Genomic DNA, 26,177 nt, shown 5'->3' with positions numbered 1-26,177 from the left:
GTAGTATCTAGAACCTTGTTCCCGTTCTGGGTGGTAGTATCTAGAACCTTGTTCCCGTTCTGAATGGTAGGATCTAGAACCTTGTTCCCGTTCTGGGTGGTAGGATCTAGAACCTTGTTCCCGTTCTGGGTGGTAGGATCTAGAACCTTGTTCCCGTTCTGAATGGTAGGATCTAGACCCATGTTCCCATTCTGGGTGGTAGTATCTAGAACCTTGTTCCCGTTCTGGGTGGTAGTATCTAGAACCTTGTTCCCGTTCTGAATGGTAGTATCTAGAACCTTGTTCCAGTATTGGGTGGTAGGATCCAGAATGTATACTGAAAAAGGTTCCGTCTCACACCGAGGAAGAACCCTTCAAATCATTCCTGAATCTGCTATTTTCTTGCAGTCCAGTAACTGGACTGATCTGCTGCATTTTTCCAGTTCATGTTGCTCCCCACCATTGCCTACCCCAGAGTCTCCTCCGTCAGCTTCCCCACACCACCACGCTGGCAGACACAGACGAAGGCAGAACAGGATGTAGTAGGAGCTGATCTATTGATTCAACATGGATTCGGTTCTGGTCCAGATTGAAATGGTCAGCTCCGGGGCTGCTGCCTTAGAGACTGGAAATGTGACTTTTAGTTTCATCCAATCAGCTTCAAGGACAAAAAGGTGACGAGGAAACCAATCAGGAAGTTGACGGCCAGAGAAAATTTATTGAAAATGAAGACAGGAAGTTGGAAACAGTAAAAAAGTTTCAGCTTCTAACAGAAAACCTTCTGGACATGCAGCTATGAAGCAGCGCAGGGATCGAACCGCCGTCTCCTCGTACACAGCCCACACACATTCTGCTTCTACAGTTTATTTCAGAGGCAAAAATCTGCCGCTAAATGTTTTAAAAGGGATAAAACCAGAAGAGCGGACACGCTAACACTACGGCGCGGTGGCGTGTGCGGCTTACAGCTGATTGGTCCCATGGAGCCAGGTGTGAATGAGAAGAACCAGGAACAGGTGTGTCCACGTTTTCAGCATTTCTAAGGCACAGATGCTTTTCATTTTAGATTTTGCACAAGTTGAACCTTTAAATCGTTTCTCCCTTAAAAAGACGTAAAACATAAAAACGCAGGAACAGCTGCTCGTCCAACCGTTGACCGGCACTTCATCGCCGTGGCGACCCTACGGGACCTCACTACTTGGACGTGGAGGCGTCGCCGGCGCTCTTGCCGTCTTTGTGCTCCACCTCCAGGCCGTCGTCGCCCAGCTCGCCCTCTTCGCCCCCCTGGAACATGTCGTGGGTCCACTTGGGGCTGCTGCCCCCCCTCCGGTACAGGAAGCGGCCGCGGCGGGTTGGGAAGGAGCCCCGCCCCCGACCACGGCTATCGACCCAGGTTTTCTCTCCGTCACGGTCGTCGTGCTGAAAGGAGATGAGACTATATCTGAACAGACGTTCCAGCAGCCCAGCGAGGAGCCGACAAACACAAACAAACAACAAAGCAAATGTTTGGAAGAAAACAGGAATATTTTACTTTGACAGAAGGAAGATAATAAATTTTTAATCTGGACGTAAACCAGCGGAGTTCCTTGTGAGGAGCTGAAAGTAGACCTGGTCCTGAAGACCCATCTGGTTCATACCAAACCAGAAGATCTCTGCTGCCCCCTGCTGGCAGCAGGTGAACTCACCAGGTAGTACTTCCTGCTCTTGGGGGTGTACTCGGGGTCCCACTCCTCGTCGGGGGGTCGCGGTGCCGGGTTGAGGTTGGCGGGGTTGCCGTTGCTGTTGCCGGGGTAACTGCCTCGGTTCCAGCCTCTTCCTCTGACTCTGGGGAACTGAACAGAAACCCGACTCAGACGTCCAGAAGGACAACATACACCATCATCTTCATCGCCGGAAGGAAGAGGAGGAGTTCCCTTTGACTGGCACTACGTTACCTCATGTAACCCCGCCATCATCACTACTGACATTTTGTCCCCTCAGGAGGAGGAAGAGCAGATCTCTACAGAGAACCCCAGAAGTCAGATGAGTGGAAAGAAACTTACAAATCCTCGGCCTCTTCCTCTCTCTGCAGCGGGACCCTCATAATCTCGAGGGCCCCTGTCTCCGGCGCCACCATACTCCCGTGGAGGATAGCGAGAGTGACTGTAGGCCTCCTCAGAGTGCTCCATGCCCTCCCCCATGTACTCCTTCCCTCTGAAAGATGGAGGGTAAGGGGATGGAGAGGAGGAGGAGGAAGAGGAGGACGGAGAGCGATCCCTCTTCTTCTTTCCTTTCCTGCCAGAGAATAAAGGACTGGTCACAAAATGGCGGAGAACTGGCGCTGTATGAAAGCTGTTGTCATGGTTACGGGAAGAGCACTTTCACCAAAAACTCCTTAAACTAAGACAAGATCCCGTTGAGCTGCTGGTCACATGACTGGTCACATGACCCATCAGCCGTTTCTGCTTCCAGCCAGTAAACATGGTGGATGCAACACGTCGGCATAACTGGATTTCAGCAGCAGTTGCCTCATTCCGGCCCCCACACAAATTTCTCCTGGTAAAATAACGCCATTTCTCGAGGACATGTCTGAAGACGGTCATCACGTCCTGCTGGCAGAACTTTCCTGAGGAGCTCAAAGTAGTATCGAGTGATTGGTCGAACATGGGGGTGGGCGTGGTTAACATGGAAAACAGGAAGCAGAAGGATGCTGCAGATGTTGCACCCCTCCAGCTGGAGGTCCAGGACCAGCTGGAGGTCCAGGCAGACGACCAGCTGGAGCTCCAACCGACCTGCACGTTGACACGACACCCAACAAAACTGCATTTTCTATAAAAGTGGGCCAGAGTCCGACCAAACTGTCCGTCTGAAATAAATACGGCGCAGTGAAAGATGATCCAGTTTTCCGCTCAAACATCATATGAATATAGTTCCCACAGTCCGGCATGACCATGTTAACGTTCCTCTCTACTGACTGTATCGCTGTCTAACTTAACAAAGCACCTATATTTTCCACAGAAGTGCCACACAAAACCAAGAATGTTTTGAGGTTGTTTGGCTTAAAAACAATTCATTTACATTTAGTTTCTTTCAGTGAGTTTTTTTTTTTTTTTTTACATGACAGTGAGCAGCTTGAGAAGACTGCAGCTGTGAAATAATACGTTTATTCTACAATGTTAATGTCGAATAAATATATCAGCATTAATGTTTCATCATACGGGTGGTGATAACGATTTTCTCTTCAAATCAGAAATAGTGTAAAATATGAAGCACTATCCTTAATATCGGTATCGAGTTCAGATTTTAGTATCACAACAACCCCTAACAGGACAAACAACTGTAGTGGACATCCACAGCTGCAAACCGGAGAAACTGGCACTTCTGGGATATTATAGCTGGAAGGCTAATGAGTCGCACGACCCGGCGCGGGAACAGCCGAGGAGTCACGGATCAGTTTCCTCTTGGCAAGCATCAGAAAAACCTGAAGAAGAGCAGCTCTCTGTAAACGGGGAAACTTGACCTACTTTGACTTCTTGTGGTGTTTTCCAGATTTCTCCGAGGACCTCTCCCTGCTGGGTCCTCGAGAGCCTCCCGGGCTCCTGCCTCCATCTCGCTTGTAGTCACGCTCCCTCCCAGCAAACCTCTTGCGTCTTTCAATATCCAGACGAAGGTCCATCACGTCACCTTTGAACTTTTTACCTGGATCCTGCAGAGATGTATTTTAGTTAGAATGTGAGATAGATGAACTATCAGATCAATAATCTGATATTTCTGCTGTCAGTGATTATAGGAAAAGCATCAACGGCCATTTAACCCTTAAAACTCCGTCTTTTGGTCCACCTGGTTATTCCTAAATCATCCTGTAGCAGTCCTTTTAATCCTAGTCAGCCTGCGGACATGATGTTTGCATGGAGACGTGATGTTTGCATGGAGACGTGATGTTTCCACGGAGACGTGACGTTTCCACGGAGACGTGACGTTTCCACGGAGATGTGATGTTTCAGCTTTTTTTTTTTTGTGGTCAGATTCTGAGGCTAAAATGATGTAAAATGAATGTATGAACAGATAAAGCAGCATAAAGAGCAACCAGAAGTTTGTAGAAATAACACACATAGATCAGCAGTGACCAAGTCTTTTCTCATCTGCACATCATTCTCTCACGTCTGAAACACACACACACACACACGCACACACAGTTTCCATGTTTCCACATGTCTTCCTGCTACTATCTACCTGCTCTCCTCACTGCAGCACCTCCACCTCAGCTGCATCCCAAACATCTTCTTGGCTTTATTCCAGCCATAGAGGATCATTATTTTCCTGTTTTTCTCATCACTTGTTGATCTTTGGCTGCTCCTGACTGGACGTTACCGTCAGTTTAAGCTCTCAGATTGGTGGAAAGTCTGACAGGAAGTGTCTTCATCATCATGTCCAGGTGAAAATAGAGGTCTCTTAGCAACATGGTAGTGATGGTGATGAAGATGTGATAAATAATGGTGTTATCATGGATCATTCATTAGCAGCTTTTCCATCAAAGTCACAAAAAAGTGATATTTCTTTATTTTGACAAAGTACAATTTGCAGGTGTTTCTATTGAATGATGTTTAGTGAGTAAGCTAAAAATTATTGTCAGCTTATAACAGGTAGTAGTACATGTAGCCAAGTATGCAGGTAGCCATGTAGCTAGGTACATATGTAGCCAGGTAGCCATGTAGCTAGGTAGACATGTAGTTATGTAGCTGGGTACTTATGAAGCCAGGTAGCCATTTAGCAAGGCAGACATGTAGCCAGGTAGCCATTTAGCAAGGCAGACATGTAGCCAGGTAGCCATTTAGCAAGGCAGACATGTAGCCAGGTAGCCATTTAGCAAGGCAAGCATGTAGCCAGGTAGCCATTTAGCAAGGCAGATACGTAGCCATGTAACCAGTTAGACACATAGCCAGGTAGCCATGTAACCAGTTAGACACATAGCCAGGTAGCCATGTAGCCAGTTAGACACATAGCCAGGTAGCCATGTAGCCAGTTAGACACGTAGCCAGGTAGCCATGTAGCCATGTAGCCAGTTAGACACATAGCCATGTAGCCAGTTAGACACATAGCCATGTAGCCATGTAACCAGTTAGACACATAGCCAGGTAGCCATGTAACCAGTTAGACACATAGCCAGGTAGCCATGTAACCAGTTAGACACATAGCCAGGTAGCCATGTAGCCAGTTAGACACATAGCCAGGTAGCCATGTAGCCAGTTAGACACGTAGCCAGGTAGCCATGTAGCCAGTTAGACACATAGCCATGTAGCCAGTTAGACACATAGCCATGTAGCCATGTAACCAGTTAGACACATAGCCAGGTAGCCATGTAACCAGTTAGACACATAGCCAGGTAGCCATGTAGCCAGTTAGACACATAGCCAGGTAGCCATGTAGCCAGTTAGACATGTAGCCAGTTAGACACATAGCCAGGTAGCCATGTAGCCAGTTAGCCATGTAGCCAGTTAGACACATAGCCAGGTAGCCATGTAACCAGTTAGACACAGCCAGGTAGCCATGTAGCCAGTTAGACACATAGCCAGGTAGCCATGTAGCCAGTTAGACACGTAGCCAGGTAGCCATGTAGCCAGTTAGACACATAGCCATGTAGCCAGTTAGACACGTAGCCAGGTAGCCAGTTAGACACACAGCCATGTAGCCAGTTAGCCACGTAGCCAGGTAGCCATGTAGCCAGTTAGACACATAGCCATGTAGCCAGTTAGACACATAGCCATGTAGCCAGTTAGACACGTAGCCATGTAGCCAGTTAGACACGTAGCCAGGTAGCCAGTTAGACACGTAGCCAGGTAGCCAGTTAGACACGTAGCCATGTAGCCAGTTAGACACATAGCCATGTAGCCAGTTAGACACATAGCCATGTAGCCAGTTAGACACATAGCCATGTAGCCAGTTAGACACGTAGCCAGGTAGCCAGTTAGACACGTAGCCAGGTAGCCAGTTAGACACGTAGCCAGGTAGCCAGTTAGACACATAGCCATGTAGCCAGTTAGACACATAGCCATGTAGCCAGTTAGACACATAGCCATGTAGCCAGTTAGACACATAGCCATGTAGCCAGTTAGACACATAGCCATGTAGCCAGTTAGACACGTAGCCAAAAAACTAGGTAATTATGTAGTCAGGTAGGCATTTAGCCATGTAGCCAGATAGCGAGTTTGACATGTAGCCATGTAATTAGATCCTTATGTAGCCATTTAGCAAGGTAGACATGCAGCCAGATATCCAGGTAGCCATGTTTCCTGCTCGCATTGTTTCAGCGTTTTTCTACGGCTTTTCGCCTACGCTTTCTCCCTCGTTTCCTTTTAATTCCGTGTAAAACTCTGCTTTCCACTGTTTGCTATCAAGAATAAAGTTAAAAAAAAGATATCCCTGCTATCTTTTCTTTAACTGGACACGTGACGTCAGAGGACATGTCAATGGGGGGGAAAAAAAAAAAAAAGGGTCTTCTACTACACGTTTGAGACGTTTCTATATGGACATGTCAAAAAGCCCACCCCATGGGAATTTTATTTGAAAGGTTTTTAGAAATGTAGCTGTTTCCATTAGCAGTTGTTTTCTGTGCAATCTTTAGGTTTTAAGCAGTTGTAGAGGAAATGCAGTTATTACAGATTTACCATATAGTTTCTGAACAGACAGCATTTTGTGGGACAAAAAAGCTGAAAAACTTTTTATTTATTTACGTTGTGATTTTATTTAACTTCTTGTAGTATACTGATTTTGTGTGCAGCCCTTTGGAAACATTTTGTTGTGAAATGTGCTAAATAAGCAAGACTGATTTGACTGGAAAACCTCAGAAGATCACCTAAAGCAGGGATACTCAAAGTCATTCCCAGAGGGCCGCTGTCCTGCAAGTTTTCCATGTATCCCGGCTTCAACACACCCGGCTTCCATTAAATGGATCCAACAACCACTTAATTAGTTTGAGTCAGGTGTGTTGGAACACCTGCAGGACTGTGACCCTTGAGGACCAGAGCTGGACACCCATGACCTACAGGGTCAGATATCCATACCAGAGTTACACTCGAGTTCCTGATGGTGGAAGGGTTAGACTTCGGGGAGATCTGGTGGAGTTTTAAGGGTTAAACGACAACATGAAAACAGATAAACTAAAGAACATCATCGTCAAGTGTTTGTGGAAACATGCAGGTAGCTTATTAACAAACTGAAGTTCACAGTTTTTGTGGCTTGATGGTTTTCGGGTCAGGAAACATACTTACAAGGTAAAGTGACTGATAAGCGTCCCTTGAGAGGCTTGGACTCTGGATCTTAATTCACTTCCTTTAAGCCTTTGCTCGGGTTCGTACATACCCAATCATTAACCATATCTCATAGGCTGGGGGCTTGCTTGGCACTTATAAAACACATTTGGGCTCTTTTGATTTAGAAATATGCATCCTTTGAAAGAAAAGCACAAAGCTGAACACTGCTGCTCGGGATTGCCTCAGACTCCAAATACGTCAAATTTCAAAAGTGCTCGTCACCTTGTAGCTCGTCTCCTCCAAATCCTCAAACAGGTGAGAGTGCCTCTTAAAGGCACTGGGGGAAACATCGATTCTCCTGCAGAGGAGGGAGAACGTGTGAGTGGCGAGAAGGAAGGTGGCGTGGAGCTGGATGTGTGAGCGTGAGGAGGTCACCTGTGGATTTCTGGACTCTTCCTTGGCTTCATCATTTCTGCCTCTGCAGCTTTTCTTTGGTACATGGCAAAGCGCTCACTTAAAGTCATGTCTGAGGAGTGGAAGTGATGAGCTGCAAACATACAAGAGGAGTTACCCCCACACCAGCTCCTTCTGCCCTCTGCGCTCGGGTCAAACTCTACCTTTGATGTAATGCACGATGGACACGATGTGCTGGGCGAACAGCTCCGACGGGCTGCGGCGAAGCTGCGCCGACTGGATGTGCTGGAAAATGGAGCGAAACTCCGGATCTTTCTTGGACGAGTTGAGCAGATCGCGATGCGGAAGACGATCTTTGGACAGAGAGGAGCTGAGAGAGCAGAGCGAAGAGTGATGATGAAAGCAAGCACTGTGACCTCACAGAGAAAGCATGACATCAGAGATCACAGGTTGGACCTGGATTAGGGCGACATAACCGCCCAGGTTTCCTTTTTTCCTCCGTCAGCTGCACAGATATACTGTAAACACGTGTGAGAATGGAAAAACAGATTTTTCTGGAGTTCGTCAGTAAATCTGCTGATCAGGCAAAGCTGTCAGACGTGGCAGGAAATAAACTGATTGATCAGATAAATTATATCACATGTAAACGGCAAGAAAACGGTGCGGAGAGAAGCATAAAGTCTCCCCTCCCCCACTTCTGGAGAAGCAAAGATCTGAAACACAAAACCAGATGTGAGCAGATGTGGCCAGGTGTAAACGGGGGTAAACAGGTGTGACCAGGTGTAAACGGGGGTAAACAGGTGTGACCAGGTGTAAACGGGGGTAAACAGGTGTGACCAGGTGTAAACGGGTGTGACCAGGTGTAAACAGGTGTAAACATCTGTGACCAGGTGTAAACGTGGGTAAACGGGTGTAAACGGGGGTAAACGGGTGTAAACGGGGGTAAACGGGTGTGACCAGGTGTAAACGGGTGTGACCAGGTGTAAACGGGTGTGACCAGGTGTAAACGGGTGTGACCAGGTGTAAACGGGTGTAAATGGGTGTGACCGGGTGTAAACGGGTGTGACCAGGTGTAAACGGGTGTGACCAGGTGTAAACGGGTGTGACCAGGTGTAAACGGGTGTAAATGGGTGTGACCGGGTGTAAACGGGTGTGACCAGGTGTAAACGGGTGTGACCAGGTGTGACCAGGTGTAAACGGGTGTAAATGGGTGTGACCGGGTGTAAACGGGTGTGACCAGGTGTAAACGGGTGTGACCAGGTGTAAACGGGTGTGACCAGGTGTAAACGGGTGTGACCAGGTGTGACCAGGTGTAAACGGGTGTGACCGGGTGTGACCGGGTGTAAACGGGTGTGACCAGGTGTAAACGGGTGTGACCAGGTGTAAACGGGTGTGACCAGGTGTAAACGGGTGTGACCAGGTGTAAACGGGTGTAAATGGGTGTGACCGGGTGTAAACCGGTGTGACCAGGTGTAAACCGGTGTGACCAGGTGTAAACCGGTGTAAACAGGTGTGACCAGGTGTAAACTGGTGTAAACAGATGTAAGCTGGTGTAAACGGGTGTAAACTGGTGTAAACAGATGTAAGCTGGTGTAAACGGGTGTAAACTGGTGTAAACAGATGTAAGCTGGTGTAAACGGGTGTAAACTGGTGTAAACAGATGTAAGCTGGTGTAAACGGGTGTAAACTGGTGTAAACGGGTGTAAACTGGTGTAAACAGATGTAAGCTGGTGTAAACGGGTGTAAACTGGTGTAAACAGATGTAAGCTGGTGTAAACGGGTGTAAACTGGTGTAAACAGATGTAAGCTGGTGTAAACGGGTGTAAACTGGTGTAAACAGATGTAAGCTGGTGTAAACGGGTGTAAACTGGTGTAAACAGATGTAAGCTGGTGTAAACGGGTGTAAACTGGTGTAAACAGATGTAAGCTGGTGTAAACGGGTGTAAACGGGTGTAAATGGGTGTAAAATGGGAGTAAAGAGAGGTGCGTCTACGTACCCAGGTAGGTCGTCTAAAGAACCGATTTTAAGCTCGAAGTCCTCCCTGGAGGCAGACAGACGCTGGGCAGGGGAGGGTTCTTGGGGGGGGTAAGCTCCCGGGAACAGCGGCCGATCCTTCTCTTTGGACATGGAGGGGGGAGACATGCTCCTCCTGGCCTTCTCCCGGTCTTTCTTCTCCTTCTTCTTGGGCTTCTCCTCCTTCTTTGAGTGTTTGCGTCCTCGGTACAGTTCCTCAGGCGTGTGATCTTCAGGCTCGTCCTCCTCGGCGTCCCTGCGGCTCTTCTCTTTGAGGGGGTACACTGTGGAGTAGCTTGGTTCATCGCCCCACTTCCCGAACATATCTCGCGCCGTGAGGCCACGTTTGCCGTCAGCGGCGTCCTCCACGTCCCGCTCCTTCAGCCCCTGCGACTTGAGGAACTCCTCCTCCGCGTCGTCAAAGAAGGGAAGGACTTTGTCGTCCTTGGACTCGTAGCAAGGGGAGGACATGACGAAGAGGTCTGCAGACTTGGAGGTTTTCTCCAGGTCCCGGTCTGTAGAGACCTGCTCCTTCTCGCGACTGTTCTCCTTCTCAGCAGCCTGCTTTTTGTTTTTATTCTCGGCCAGGAACCTGAAACAGAGAGCAGTAACCATGGTAACGGCAGGTCGCGTCTGAATGGAATAGCATCGTGGGGACAAAGAGGTCAGGGACAAGGGGAGGGACAAGGAGGTGGGGGACAAGAAGGTCAGGGACAAGGAGGTCAGGGACAAGGAGGTGAGGGACAAGGAGGTGAGGGACAAGGAGGTGAGGGACAAGGAGGTCAGGGACAAGGGGAGGGACAAGGAGGTGAGGGACAAGGAGGTCAGGGACAAGGGGAGGGACAAGGAGGTGAGGGACATGGAGAGGGACAAGGAGGTGAGGGACAAGGAGGTCAGGGACAAGGGGAGGGACAAGGAGGTGAGGGACATGGAGAGGGACAAGGAGGTGAGGGACAAGGGGAGGGACAAGGAGGTGAGGGACATGGAGAGGGACAAGGAGGTGAGGGACAAGGAGGTGAGGGACAAGGAGGTGAGGGACAAGGAGGTGGGGGACAAGGTGAGGGACAAAGAAGTGGGGGACAAAGGAGGTGAGGGACAAAGAAGTGGGGGACAAAGGAGGTGAGGGACAAAGAGGTGAGGGACAAAGGAGGTGAGGGACAAGGAGGTGAGGGACAAAGAGGTGGGGGACAAAGGAGGTGAGGGACAAAGGAGGTGAGGGACAAAGAAGTGGGGGACAAAGGTGGTGAGGGACAAAGAGGTGGGGGACAAAGGTGGTGAGGGACAAAGGAGGTGAGGGAAAAAGAAGTGGGGGACAAAGGTGGTGAGGGACAAAGGAGGTGAGGGACAAAGAGGTGAGGGACAAAGAGGTGAGGGACAAGGAGAGGGACAAAGAGGCGGGGGACAAGGAGGTGAGGGACAAAGAAGAGAGGGACAAGGAGAGGGACAAAGAGGGGGGGGACAAGGAGGAGAGGGACAAAGAGGTGAGGGACAAGGAGAGGGACAAAGAGGCGGGGGACAAAGGAGGTGAGGGACAAAGAAGTGGGGGACAAAGGAGGTGAGGGACAAAGAAGTGCGGGACAAAGGTGGTGAGGGACAAGGAGAGGGACAAAGAGGCGGGGGACAAGGAGGTGAGGGACAAGGAGAGGGACAAAGAGGCGGGGGACAAAGAAGTGGGGGACAAAGGAGGTGAGGGACAAAGAAGTGGGGGACAAAGGAGGTGAGGGACAAAGAAGTGGGGGACAAAGAAGTGGGGGACAAAGGAGGTGAGGGACAAAGAAGTGGGGGACAAAGGTGGTGAGGGACAAAGAAGTGGGGGACAAAGGTGGTGAGGGACAAAGAAGGGGGGGACAAAGGTGGTGAGGGACAAAGAAGTGGGGGACAAAGATGGTGAGGGACAAAGATGGTGAGGGACAAAGGAGGTGAGGGACAAAGAAGTGGGGGACAAGGAGGTGAGGGACAAAGAGGTGGGGGACAAAGGAGGTCAGGGACAAAGAAGTGGGGGACAAAGAGGTGGGGGACAAAGGAGGTGAGGGACAAAGAAGTGGGGGACAAAGGAGGTGAGGGACAAAGGAGGTGAGGGACAAAGAAGGTGAGGGACAAAGAAGTGGGGGACATAGAGGTGGGGGACAAAGGAGGTGAGGGACAAAGAAGTGGGGGACAAAGGAGGTGAGGGACAAAGGAGGTGAGGGACAAAGAAGGTGAGGGACAAAGAAGTGGGGGACAAAGGAGGTGGGGGACAAAGAGGTGAGGGACAAAGAGGTGAGGGACAAAGGAGGCGGGGGACAAAGAGGTGGGGGACAAGGAGGCGAGGGACAAGGAGGCGAGGGACAAAGAGGTGGGGGACAAAGAGGCGGGGGACAAAGGAGGTGAGGGACAAAGAAGTGGGGGACAAGGTGAGGGACAAAGAGGCGGGGGACAAGGAGGTGAGGGACAAAGAGGCGGGGGACAAGGAGGTGAGGGACAAAGGAGGTGAGGGACAAAGAAGTGGGGGACAAAGGAGGTGAGGGACAAAGAGGTGGGGAACAAAGGAGGTGAGGGACAAAGAAGTGGGGGACATGGTGAGGGACAAAGAGGCGGGGGACAAGGAGGTGAGGGACAAAGGAGGTGAGGGACAAAGAAGAGAGGGACAAGGAGAGGGACAAAGAGGCGGGGGACAAGGAGGTGAGGGACAAAGAGGTGAGGGACAAGGAGAGGGACAAAGAGGCGGGGGACAAAGAAGTGGGGGACAAAGGAGGTGAGGGACAAAGAAGTGGGGGACAAAGGAGGTGAGGGACAAAGAAGTGGGGGACAAGGAGAGGGACAAAGAGGCGGGGGACAAGGAGGTGAGGGACAAAGAAGTGGGGGACAAAGGAGGTGAGGGACAAAGAAGTGGGGGACAAAGGTGGTGAGGGACAAAGAAGTGGGGGACAAAGGAGGTGAGGGACAAAGAAGTGGGGGACAAAGGAGGTGAGGGACAAAGAAGTGGGGGACAAGGAGAGGGACAAAGAGGCGGGGGACAAGGAGGTGAGGGACAAAGAGGTGAGGGACAAGGAGAGGGACAAAGAGGCGGGGGACAAAGAAGTGGGGGACAAAGAGGTGAGGGACAAGGAGAGGGACAAAGAGGCGGGGGACAAAGAAGTGGGGGACAAAGGAGGTGAGGGACAAAGAAGTGGGGGACAAAGGAGGTGAGGGACAAAGAAGTGGGGGACAAAGGTGGTGAGGGACAAAGAAGTGGGGGACAAAGGAGGTGAGGGACAAAGAAGTGGGGGACAAAGGAGGTGAGGGACAAAGAAGGGGGGGACAAAGGTGGTGAGGGACAAAGAAGGGGGGGGACAAAGGTGGTGAGGGACAAAGGAGGTGAGGGACAAAGAGGCGGGGGACAAAGTGGTGGGGGACAAGGAGGTGAGGGACAAAGAGGGGGGGACAAAGGAGGTGAGGGACAAAGAGGCGGGGGACAAAGGAGGTGAGGGACAAAGAGGCGGGGGACAAAGGAGGTGAGGGACAAAGAAGTGGGGGACAAAGGTGGTGAGGGACAAAGAAGTGGGGGACAAAGGAGGTGAGGGACAAAGAAGTGGGGGACAAAGGAGGTGAGGGACAAAGAAGTGGGGGACAAAGGTGGTGAGGGACAAAGAAGTGGGGGACAAAGGAGGTGAGGGACAAAGAAGTGGGGGACAAAGGAGGTGAGGGACAAAGAGGCGGGGGACAAAGGAGGTGAGGGACAAGGAGGCGGGGGACAAGGAGGTGAGGGACAAGGAGAGGGACAAAGAGGCGGGGGACAAGGAGGTGAGGGACAAAGGAGGTGAGGGACAAGGAGGTGGGGACAAGGTGGTGGGGGACAAAGGAGGTGAGGGACAAAGGAGGTGAGGGACAAAGGAGGTGAGGGACAAGGAGGTGAGGGACAAAGAGGTGGACGTACTTCCGGAAGGCGGCAGAGATCACCGTCTTATCTCCGGCTTTGGCTTCTTCCTTTGAGAAGAAGCCGAAGCCGCTGAACGAGGCCGTCTGACCGGACTTGGTGGGACTCTTCGGAGGTGGGGTTGTTGAGCCGACGGTTTTCCACATCGGGCCACCGCTCCCGGGGGCTTTGCCCTCTGCAGCAGAGGGGAGGTCCTCCTTCTTTGCATCAGGGGTGCTTCGTTTGGGACTGGCGTCGTAGTCTATCCATTTCCCTCCGGAGGTTTTCTCGATGACGCCGCCGTCTGCGGCCTGGACCGGCTTCTCCACTGGACCCTCTGCCGTCTTATCTTTAGCATCCTTAGAAGGGGGCCGGACCTTGCTGCCGTGACGTCGCGACGAGGACCGGGAGCGGGAACGGGAGAAGCTGGAGCGCCTGGAGCGCCGGGATCGTCCTGAAGACGACCGGTCGGAGTAGCGAGAGCGGCTCCGGCTACCTGAGCGCTTCTTGGGGGTTCGGGATCGTGAGCGCCCCCTCCTGGGACTGTGGTGGTCCTGGTCATGGTGGCGATCGTGCCATGCCCCTCCGCCACCACCCTGCCAGTTAGACTTGTAGCCATAGCCACCCCCCCCCCCTCCTCCTCCTCCTCCTCCTCGGTTCTGGTAATGGCTGCGGGGGTAATAGCCCCGACCCCGGCCTCGATAGTGGTACGGCCGGCGGTAGCCTCGGTTGTAGCCTCTGAAGCCGCCTCGGTTGCTCTGATAGTCCCGGGAAGGATAGTTTCTGTAGGACGGAGAGTGGGACCGGGACCTGGACCTGGAACTGGACACAGAGAGAGGGATGTGATGGGGACGGGCTGAAGGAAGTGCTTTTGGAAAACAATTTTGTCAGCATCTTCACTCCTTAGAGATGTAACATGATCAGCAGAGGAAGAGCTGAACGATCAATCACCTTTGGGGGTTAATAAAGTATTTTTCATTTAATTTCTGAAGTTCAGCCCGAAGCGCCTGGGCTGTAAAGAAGTAATCAGAGTACTGTCCATTTATATTACATTAAATATTAATTAATATGATAATCTGTAGAATTTATGCATCACTTCTGAGCTGTTGCTATGGAAACACTGTTGCCTTTGGATGATGTGTTTAAATTCTTAACGTTTTTTAACCTCTACTCCTCCATGGTGGCGTAGCTGCTCTTCAAGGTTTCTCCATGTTCGCCATTGGTCAGAGGCTGCAAGCTCCGCCCCTTTCTCGTAAACACGCTCTGATTTTGATGGGAAACCTCTGGCTGGATTTCAGAGTTGATAAACAGTTTCATAATACCGCTTACCCCGATGACCCCCAACATGTCAGCATCGAGTCACGTCACATCGTGTCACGTCACATTGCGTCGCACGTCGGCATCGCGTCGCAACGTCAGCCTCGCGTTGCAACGTCAGCGTCGCACGTCAGCGTCACATCACGTCAGCGTCGCGTCACATCACGTCAGCGTCGCATCACGTCAGCGTCGCGTCGCACGTCAGCATCGCGTCGCACGTCAGCATCGCGTCGCACGTCAGCATCGCGTCGCACGTCAGCATCGCGTCAACGTTGCATCACGTCAGCGTTGCATCACGTCAGCGTTGCATCACACGTCAGCGTTGCATCACACGTCAGCGTCGTACGTCGCATCACGTCAGCGTCGCATCACGTCAGCATCGCGTCACACATCAGCGTTGCACGTCAGCATCGCGTCAGCATTGCATCAGCGTTGCATCACGTCAGCGTTTCATCACGTCAGCATCGCGTCACACGTCAGCGTCGCACGTCGCATCACGTCAGCGTCGCACCATGTCGGCATCGCGTCGCACCGCGTCGCACCGCGTCGGCATCGCGTCGGCACCGCGTCGCAACGCGTCGCAACGTCAGCACCGCGTCGGCATCGCGTCGCACCGCGTCGGCATCGCGTCGCACCGCGTCGGCATCGCGTCGCACCACGTCGGCATCGCGTCGCAACGTCGGCACCGCGTCGCAACGTCAGCACCGCGTCGCACCGCGTCGGCACCGCGTCGCACCGCGTCGGCACCGCGTCGGCACCGCGTCGCAACGTCAGCACCGCGTCGGCATCGCGTCGCACCGCGTCGGCATCGCGTCGCACCGCGTCGGCATCGCGTCGCACCGCGTCGGCATCGCGTCGCACCGCGTCGGCATCGCGTCGCACCACGTCGGCATCGCGTCGCACCACGTCGGCATCGCGTCGCACCACGTCGGCACCGCGTCGCAACGTCAGCACCGCGTCGCAACGTCAGCACCGCGTCGCAACGTCAGCACCGCGTCGGCATCGCGTCGCACCGCGTCGGCATCGCGTCGCACCGCGTCGGCATCGCGTCGCACCACGTCGGCATCGCGTCGCACCACGTCGGCATCGCGTCGCACCACGTCGGCATCGCGTCGCACCACGTCGGCATCGCGTCGCACCACGTCGGCATCGCGTCGCACCACGTCGGCATCGCGTCGCACCACGTCGGCATCGCGTCGCAACGTCAGCACCGCGTCGCAACGTCAGCACCGCGTCGGCATCGCGTCGCACAACGTCGGCATCGCGTCGCACAACGTCGGCATCGCGTCGCACCGCGTCGGCATTGCGTCGCACAGCGTCGGCATCGCGTCGCACAACGTCGGCATCGCGTCGCAACGTCAGCATCACGTTACATGTCAGCATCATGCGGGAGAATCTGTGAATGGTGTTACACCAAGTCAGCTCCATCTTCCCATGTTGACCACAGATGGAACAACATGTGAAGCTTCCTAAACAGAAATAGCTGATCAACATGACTTTTCTGACACAACATGTGGAAAGCTGCAGATGTTTTCACTAATCTGTGCTTTTAGAAAGCGTTTTCTTCTGGTCTCTTCTGCACAGAAACATTCATGTTGTCCTGAAATCCACATTATGAACAATATCAGAGATTATTAGGATTGTTGACAGTGTTTCCCAGTTTCAGGCTAAAATATGATCTGAGACACTTCCTGCTGTTTGTCTGCTCCAATGCAGACATATCATTTTTATTTTTGACAAACCATCATTCCCATTTCTGCCCAGTAAGTCCATACTGGACCAGTCTAAGTCCCCCACAGGCCCTTTCAATTAAACAGAACATATAATTGAAAAATATCATAAACTGGATGTTTTAAGGATCTGTTGCTGCTGTTATTTATTCATTACTGTATTCAGTATCGTTCATTGTGGTCATGTTATTAATATGTGAATACAAATAAATAAAACCCCAGCGTAAACCTGGAGATTATTTTCTATAATGACACTTGGTACAGCTATGCCAACCGGGCCTACAGAACTTCTCAGCCCAGGGGTCCAACAGGCGGTAAAGGCAGCCCTGCATATTACATATAACATCTAGACTCAGAAGTGGAGTCGTGCGTAACATGCATAAAACCTAGAAAAGATATTTGTTTTCCACCCGGCTGGATTCCTTCCAGCAGGCAGTGAAAAGGCCACCATGAGACACCTCCACCAGACTTCACTCATCTTTATCCAGGTTATTTAACCATCTGCACACACATCAACTATGTTCAGACAAACGAGGTTTATTCATGGAAAAAACTGGACAGCAGGGACTTATTGTTGATCTGCAGAGCAAACACACCAGGAACACGTCAATGTTTCCGATCAAAGATGTGATTTCTAAACTAAAACATGCATCCTGCAGACTGGCTTTCTGCTCTTGTTCCAGTCACCTGAGTGAGACCGGACTCACCTGTAACGACGCTTCCGGGATCTTGAACGAGAGTGGCTCCTAGATCGGGATCTGGAATAGGATCTAGATCTAGATCTGGACCTGGACCTGGATCTGGGTCGTGATGGAGAATCTGGAGCCTTTGACATGTCTGCACTCGGGCTGTCCTCTCCTACAAGACAAAGGAGACATCCAACAGAACCTGTCCATGAGCCAGAACCAGCAGGCCCACACAAGGTTCAAAATCTTATTAGCTATTTGTACATAAACTGAGAGTTCAGGTATAATATTATAGCCAGGCATACATAGCTAGCACCCATAGATACAGTAATATACAGCATAGAAACAACACATCAAATCCCGATGAGGTTGAAAAGAAAGAGAAGAGGATGCAGAGCGGGAGTGAGACAGAGGAGAAAGTGATGGAGATTTAAACCATTTCTCCCGACCGTCGTCATGGGTAATATGAGATCGCTAGCTAACAAAACGGACACGGAAAAGCAGTCATGAGAGGGAAAATAATTTCATTTTCATCACATAAGAAAAAGAAGGAGAGTTCAAAAATATCTGAACTAGAGCTTAAAATAAAATCACTAGAAGATGCCTACAAGGCTTCTCCAGAAGAGCAAGTTCTGAATCACATAAGAAAGGCTAAACTAGAGCTGAATGAAATAATTACCAAAAAACCCAGTTTTTGCCACAAAGACTTCGCTTAGAGAATTTTGAACATAGCAACAAATCTGGAAGATTTCTCGCAAATCAATTAAAAGCAAACAAGGAGAAAACAACCATCTCCTCTGTTAAAGATTCAAGAGGAAATATCCTTCATGATCTTGATGGAATAAATGACACATTTAGGGATTTCTATAAAACATTATATTCCTCAGAAACAGATCCATCAGACAACAGCATTGAGGAATTTCTCAGCTACCTCAATCTTCCAAAGTTACAACAGGATCAGGAAATGGTTTTGGACGCACCCATTTCAGTAGGGGAACTACATGAAGCTTTAAAACACATGCCCAGCAATAAAACTCCAGGACCAGACGCTTTTCCAGTTGAATATTATAAAGAATTTTGGTCTACACTAGCACCCACTTTTTATAAAATGGCTTCAGAAATTAAGGAAAAAGGTCGAATATCTCAAAACATGAATTTGGCTAGTATTACAGTAATACTAAAACCAGGAAAAGACCCCAAACTCCCATCTAGTTATCGTCCAATATCACTAATGAACGTAGATCTTAAAATAATCAGTAAAGTGCTTGCTACAAGACTAGAAAAAATAACTCCACTTATCATACATCCTGATCAAACAGGATTTATCAAGGGACGACATTCCACCACTAATACGCGCAGACTAATAAATCTAATTGATTATGCCACCATACATAACCTGGAAACTACAATAATCTCTCTAGATGCTGAAAAAGCATTTGACAGGGTGAACTGGAAATTCTTATTTGCAACATTAAGAAAATTCGGGTTTGGCTCATCGTTTATCGACTGGATAAAGATACTGTATAGCAATCCAAATGCATGCGTCAGGACAAATGATCAAACTTCTCACAGCTTCAGTTTGCAGAGAGGCACCAGACAAGGCTGTCCACTCTCCCCCTCACTTTTTGCAATCTTTATTGAACCCTTAGCAGCTAGCATTAGACAAAACAAAGACATTAAAGGCATTAACTGTAGAAATATGGAGCATAAGACCAGTCTTTATGCTGATGATGTATTACTTTTCCTTCAAAATTCACAATCATCCATCTGTCAGACAATCGCACTCATCAATAAATTCTCATCAATTTCTGAATATTCCATTAATTGGTCTAAAACCACCGTTTTACCCATCAACTGTTCCTTCCATAATACTCCTGACACTGCTTTACAGTCAGGAGATATTAGATACTTGGGAATAAACATCTCACCCAGACTGTCAGACCTTACAAAGCTAAATTATGTCCCTCTACTAAAAACAGTTAAGGACGATCTCACACGGTGGAAATCTTTACCCATATCACTAATGGGAAGAGTTGCAACTATAAAAATGATGATTCTACCTAAAATCAATTATCTGTTTTCAATGATCCCCATTAAACCTCCCTCCACCTGGTTTAAATCGCTGGACTCTAATGTTACTAGATTTCTCTGGAAAGACAAACCACCACGGATTAGTCTAAAAACACTCCAGAAGACTAAAGATAGCGGTGGCTTAGACTTGCCTAATTTCCAAAATTACTTTATAAGCAACAGACTACAATACATCTCTAAATGGCTTAAACCTAGCTTTCTAGATGAACCATGGCTTAATATAGAAGAAGCTATGTGTGAGGATATGGCAATTTCAGCAGACCTGAATTTGGGCTGACCTGGACCTGCCGCTGCGGCGGCGGGCAGGTACGTGCTCTGGTGCCTGATTGCAACCCTGGGACTTGGGGAGTGGGGGGTGTTTGATAGTGTGGATGGGATGTGTGTGTGTGTGGAAGGGTGTGTGTTGAGGACTGGTGGCGGTACATAGGTGTGTGGGTAGGGAAGTGTGATGATGCGTGTGTGGGGGGGAGTGGCGGTGGTGCATGTATACGGGTGTGCGTGTGTGTGTGGGGGGGGGGTTTTGTTGTCTGTGTGTGTGTGTGGGGGGGTGTTATCTGTGTGTGTGTGTGTGTGGGGGGGGGGGGGTTATCTGTGTGTGTGTGTGTGTGTGTGTGGGAGGGGGGGGCGGGTAGTGCCGTGGCGAAGCATGAGTGCGTGTGTGTGGGAGGGGGGTGGGGGGCGATGGGGCAGGGGTGTATGTATGGGGGAGTGGGTGGTGCATGTGTGTGGTGGCTTGGTGGATAAGTGTAGATGTGATGGATGGGGGTGGGGGAGATTTGGATGTAACGGGGGGGTCAGGAGGATGGTTTTGAGGGTGGGCTGAATGTGTGGCTGGGTGGACCTGAATGTGTCGGGAAGTGTGTGGGTGTAGGTGTGTGTGCTGAGACAGTGGCGGATGTGCGTGAAAGTGCCGATGTGTGGACAAGGGGGGACTTCATGTCCCCAGGTGGGGGTGTCCTCTGTGAGTGAGGGGGCGGTGGACAATCGGTCTGGGATTCCCCTTCTGCCGCCCCTCCTCTTCTCTGTCCTCATGCCCCCCTTCTGCATGTGGTGAGTTGGTCCCTCTTGCGTCGGTGATGACTCTCTGGTTAGAGTCGCCGAAGGCTCTGGTTACGGGGACGGCTGCCCCCGGCTTGTCCTGGTCCTTGGGGGGCCCTGGGAGGGGGGGGCATGCCTAATGCCGCGGGCGGCTCACTTTCCTCCAGACTTAAATCCCTCGACCCCTCTTCCTCCCCGCTCCCCATCACACACAGGCAGGGTATTGGGAGGTGTGCACGTGGCGCTGGGTGGTGAGAAAGGCCATCAAGGTGGTCTTGATCGCTGCACCCAGCCTCGGCCCACCCCCCAGTTTTAATTACACTTAGACATCAAAACACCAAAACACTGACAACTCACATGATTGGGGGGGGGGGGGCATGCGGTGTATGGTGGGCAGGGCTGCTTAGGTGGTCCCTCTCCCAGCACCGCGTGGCACTTCCCTCAATTTTAATTGCAACTAATACATACTTCACAATCAGTCATAAGCGGGGCGGAGGCAGGGACGATAGGGTCTTCTCATGTCCCTATTCTCGGGGCTTTACTGGGGGGGGGGGTACGGGTGGGGGAAGAGTGCCATCCATTAGACCTGAGTCTGGGATGGCTGTATATATACACACACACACATATACATATATATATATATATATATATATATATATATATATATATATATATATATATATATATATATATATGTGTGTATGTATGTATGTACTGTATGTGCGAGTGTATATACATATATATGTAGGTGGGTATGCATGTGCATATACGTGTATGCATTGATCTCTTTTTGTTTTTTATGTTCTCTTTTTGCCCCTTTCCTGTCCTTTCCGGTCCAGCAGCATAAACTCTGTAATACAAACTATTATCCAAAGGAAATAGAAAAATAAAATAAGAATCAATAAATACAAGGGGATCTTTACATCTATAAAAGTTCCCCTTGGCAAAATAAATTTGCTCAGCAGAACACAGCATCCAGAACATCAATCTGCTTGCTTAAATGCTGGACAAAAAAAAAAAAAAAAAAAAAAAAAAAAAAAAAAAAAAAAAGCTAACAAAACGGACGAGCTGGAGATGCTAACAAGGTCTCAGAAAGAATACAGAGAGTGCAGTATTATGTGCTTCACCGAGACATGGCTGCATGAACACATCCCTGACTGTAATGTGTCTGTACCGGGCTTTAAAACGGTCCGTGCAGACCGCAGTAGACAACACAGCGGAAAGCTAAAGGGTGGTGGAATTGCAGTGCTGGTTAACCAGCGTTGGTGTCATCCTGGACATGTTACTGTCAAGGAGAAGATATGCACAAGGGACATGGAACTGTTAGCTGTGGGCTTCCATCCATATTATTTACCCAGAGAGTTTACCTGTGTTATTCTGGTAGCGGTTTATATAATACCCGGTACCGCACCAGACACAGCCTGTGACGTCATCAGCTCCGTCGTTGCTCGGCTACAAACACAGCATCCAAACTCATTCATGGTGATCTCCGGAGACTTCAACAACGTCTCCCTCTCTGCAACTCTACCAACATTCCAGCAGTTTGTCAGCTGCTCCACCAGAGAAAATAAGATCTTGGACTTATTTATGCAAATATGAATAATGGATACAGTTGTTCTGTCCTGCCTCCTTTAGGAAGATCTGACCATAATCTGGTTCTTCTCACCTCCACCTACAAGCCCATCGTTCAGCAGCAACCAGTCATCACAAAGACTATCAAAATCTGGTCTGCTGAAGCTGAAGATGCTCTTAGAGGAGGCTTTGAGGCTACAGACTGGAACGTCCTCTGTGAACCTCATGGAGACGACATCAACGCCATGACTGAGTGTGTGACAGATTACATAAACTTCTGTGTGGACAGCCTCCACCTCCACAACCACCTGGATCTATGACTACCTCACAAACAGACCCCAGTTTGTGAGACTGAAAGGTTGTGTGTCTGAGATGGAGGTCAGCAGCACTGGTGCACCACAAGGAACTGTACTCTGGCCATTCCTCTTCACTCTGTACACCTCAGACTTCCAGTACAACTCTGAGTCCTGTCATCTGCAGAAATACTCTGATGACTCTGCAGTTGTGGGGTGTATCAGGGATGGACAAGAAGCAGAGTACAGAGAACTGGTCAGTCAGTTTGTTAAATGGTGCGGTGACAATCATCTCATATTAAATAGCAGCAAAACAAAAGAGATGATTGTTGACTTCAGGAGGAAGAAGAATAAACAAAGCACTGTGATTGTCCAAATAAGAATGCTGCACAAGCTGATGAAGATGATGGAGGATTCTTCACACCCTCTCCACAACAGTGATGAAACAACAAAGTGTGTTCAGTGAGAGGCTTCTTCAGGACCGATGCAAGACTGAAAGATACAGAAGATCATTCCTGCCAGCAGCCATCAGCCTCCGGAACAAGACCTCCTCTAGTTATTATTATATACTGCAATATTGGATTTCCCTTTGGGGATTACTAAGTATTTTTTATTTCATTTCATAGCTAGCGCGTATAGTTACAGCAATATACGGCACAGCTGGCACGTACAGTTACAGTAATATACAGCACAGCTAGCACGTGTAGATACAGTGATATACAGCATAGCTAGCACGTGTAGATACAGTGATATACAGCATAGCTAGCACGTACAGTTACAGTAATATACAGCACAGCTAGCACGTGTAGATACAGTGATATACAGCATAGCTAGCACGTGTAGATACAGTGATATACAGCATAGCTAGCACGTATAGATACAGTAATATAGCCAGTCTGGTCTCTGCAGAGGTTTTCCAACAACTAACATTGACTGACAAGCGGCCAGATTTTTCTTGTCACAACATTTCCATCGAGCGGACACATAACCGTCTTTATAAACAAGAGAAAGTCCAAAAGCTTTTAAAAGCATAAAAGCTCATTATTTTACAGCTGGATCATTGGCCAGAAAATATGGCATCTCAAGGACAACAAAACTTTTATTGCTCTACAAGCTAACAGCTGCTATCTCTGTATTTTCATGGTAAATGCTGTTTAAAATTCATTTGTTACACAAGGTGTGTAATCAGATTCACTGATCACCAAATTTTCTGAAATATTTGTACAAGACATCCAACGCCTTTAGCAGTAGCTAAAGCTAGCTCTTCTAAGTTGCACTAAAACTCACCTGATATGAAACGTAAACTGAACATGAACTTCCAATCACTGAAAGCATTTCATCCCGGAGCGGGACACGAGAGAGACGGGCTTCCTGCTGACAAACATTTCACTGCAACACAAACCGTTTTATGGACCCAATAAAGGAATAAAGGAAGGTCCTTTTACTGGAAGGCCTTTCAGGTTTGTAGAACAGCAGTTGCTATGTGCAAACAAGTGTTTACCAAGAAGCCTCTGCCAGTCCAAACACCAGAGAGGCCATCTGGGGTTGTTTAAACTTACAAAGTCCTCATTTTTCCTTCACCCAACCGCACGACTGTTTGTTGGTAAGCTGCAGGTTTGCACACCAACATTCACAAGGGAAAAGCTTCATGGTCAGCAACGAGGTCCACTGAGTCGAAAATTAAATCAGGTCTAAAGAAATGATGCAATAACGACAACAACAAATGATCCAGAACTGATCATTTCCAACACAGATCCATCTTCTCAACATCATTAAACTGATCAATCAAAGCAAGCGGAGGGGAGGGTGTTGCTTAAAGATGGAATCTGGCTTTGCTATAATCAGTCCTAAAATAAACGGAATGAATGAATAGCTGAGGGCTTTTTATTTAGTCATGTATAGCTTCCTTTCAGCTCAGCAAACAGCAGAAGTCCAACCAGGACTTTGATAAAGCATTAAAGTACAGAAACAGGAGGTTCTGTAAGAATTTCTGTCCTCTGCTACCTGCAAACATCCTGAATGCGCCACATGATCATTTGAACTATAAAAACCTGCGTTGTTTTCCCAGTTTCCTCACCGCTCAGTGTCAGCAGCTCCACAGGAACAAACACCAGTCTGCAGCCTTCATCTGGGTCATCCTGTTCTGTCTGGCAGCTCAGGAGCTTCCGCGGCGTGCAGAATGAAACCACGTATCAAATATCAGGCCATGCACGCTCTGATGCAGGAAACGATGCACAACTAGATAAAAAAGCAGAGCTGGTTCTGATGTTAGACTGCAGACACAGCTCGAAGAACTTTGGATTTTATCTGACAGGTGTAGGAATCACACCTGAGTCTGGTGTGCTGCCACCTGGCCAGACTCAGCCTGATGACGTCGTCTGTCCTTCATCTGATTTTAATATGAATATTAAAGTAAACATTTTTATACCACAGTAAAAACAGCAAACAGCAGCTTGAACCCATAGACTGTATATAAAAGATGGGCGGAGCCTCCGTGACATCACGCGTAGGTTTCGGAAGAGCTGAATTTAAGCTTTATGGGCGGTTCCTACCATCACCATCTTGGCAGGGGCATGCGCGTCATCTCACCCGGAAAATACAAATATGGGCAAAGAGGCGGAGCTGAGAGGGGGGCTGTGAGCGTCATGGTGGATGATTGACATCGGTCGAACTCCGAGCTTTCTGTAGGTAAGAGCTAACCCGGAGCTAACAGGAGCTAACCAGCTAACGGAGGTAAGCGGGCTAAAGCTAAGTCATGTTGTTAACCGGCTAAAAACCACGGTTGTTCTACGTTCTTCTGACTTGAAGCGGGAGATTGGGTACCTGTCAATCAAAAGGACACGCCCCTAAATATGCTGAACTTTAAGATTAAATTACTTTTAAACGGGCGAGTTAGAAAAAAATTCACTCCCCCCACAGTTGTCATGAAGGTAAACCTGACCTGTTAAACCTTAAATGGATTTTTGTACCAGGCTGTAAACATGTTTATTCCTGCTGAAAAAGTGTTTATTCCTGCTGTAAACATTTTTATTCCTGCTGAAAAAGTGTTTATTCCTGCGGTAAACGTGTTTATTCCTGCGGTAAACATGTTTATTCCTGCTGTGAAGTTGGTCTTTTTAACATGGGAGTCTATGGGGATTTGCTGTTTTGCAGCCCCTAGTGGATGAAGGAGGAACTGCAGGTTTATAAACTTCCGCATCGGCTTCACTGAAGGCTCCATCCATCTTTCTTATACGGTCTATGGTTGAACCAAACCTGAGTGCTCTGCCCTGTTAAACCCATCTGAGCAATGAACCGAAAAATGGTCAAATGTTTCATCTTCAGCAGATACCTCCACCTCCCCTGCCGCCGCCTCCTCCTCCTCCAGGAGAACCCGGTTATGTTAAGGAGTCACGTGTCGTTGATCATTTAAGTCAAATTTCAGCTAAAAGGTCCAAACATCGATACGTGATACGTGAGAAACTATGAAAAACAAATAAAATAGATGATCAGAAAACACGCCACAGCCGATAATCGATCAAGCCGTTCAGAAGCATCGATTAAGCTCAACGTTTCCTCTCCAAACCGCCAGCTTTACCTGTTAGCATGGCTTGCAGACAAATCCAGGTTACCTGTTCAGGTGAACCCGCGGTGGACGGGTTGTAGGACGGGTTCTGGTGGGACCAGTTCGGGCCGAACCGCCTGCAGGTCTTCCGCCTCCTGTTAGCAGGCTAGCTCGTTAGCAGCTGCGCGGACAACAACTATGAGCACAAACACACGCGGATTAGGCCTTTACAGGATCTAGTATCCCGCCTTGAAATCATGTCTCATCAGAAACGCACCTGTGGAAGCTCAGAAAACCTGGAAGAGGACAAAATGTCTTTCAGACGGCGGCGGCGGAAAACGGTCGCTGCTCGCTAACACACGCTAACGGACGTCCAGTCTCGCGAGACTTGGTGAGAAC

General features: G+C 49.2%; 1 protein-coding gene across 1 annotated transcript; it reads right to left on the bottom strand.

The window, feature by feature from the left end:
• Positions 1-678: 678 nt before the first annotated feature.
• On the bottom strand, positions 679-26,160 carry thrap3b (thyroid hormone receptor associated protein 3b). Its single transcript, XM_079258565.1, has 12 exons — positions 26,056-26,160; positions 25,846-25,974; positions 17,262-17,412; positions 13,529-14,329; positions 9,617-10,225; positions 7,823-7,989; positions 7,641-7,752; positions 7,488-7,563; positions 3,480-3,661; positions 2,019-2,250; positions 1,662-1,808; positions 679-1,395 (listed from the first exon to the last, which is right to left on the bottom strand). Exons 3-12 carry the CDS (start codon positions 17,387-17,389, stop codon positions 1,171-1,173), a joined length of 2,679 nt encoding a protein of 892 aa, XP_079114691.1. The 5' UTR covers positions 17,390-17,412; positions 25,846-25,974; positions 26,056-26,160; the 3' UTR covers positions 679-1,170.
• Between the last annotated feature and the right edge of the window lie 17 nt (positions 26,161-26,177).

Source organism: Telmatherina bonti (assembly GCF_933228915.1).
Source record: "Telmatherina bonti genome assembly, chromosome: 19".
In the NCBI taxonomy this organism is placed as follows: Eukaryota; Metazoa; Chordata; class Actinopteri; order Atheriniformes; family Telmatherinidae; genus Telmatherina; species Telmatherina bonti.
Note: the sequence above shows the minus strand (reverse complement) of the source record. Positions and strands in the feature narration are given on the sequence as shown.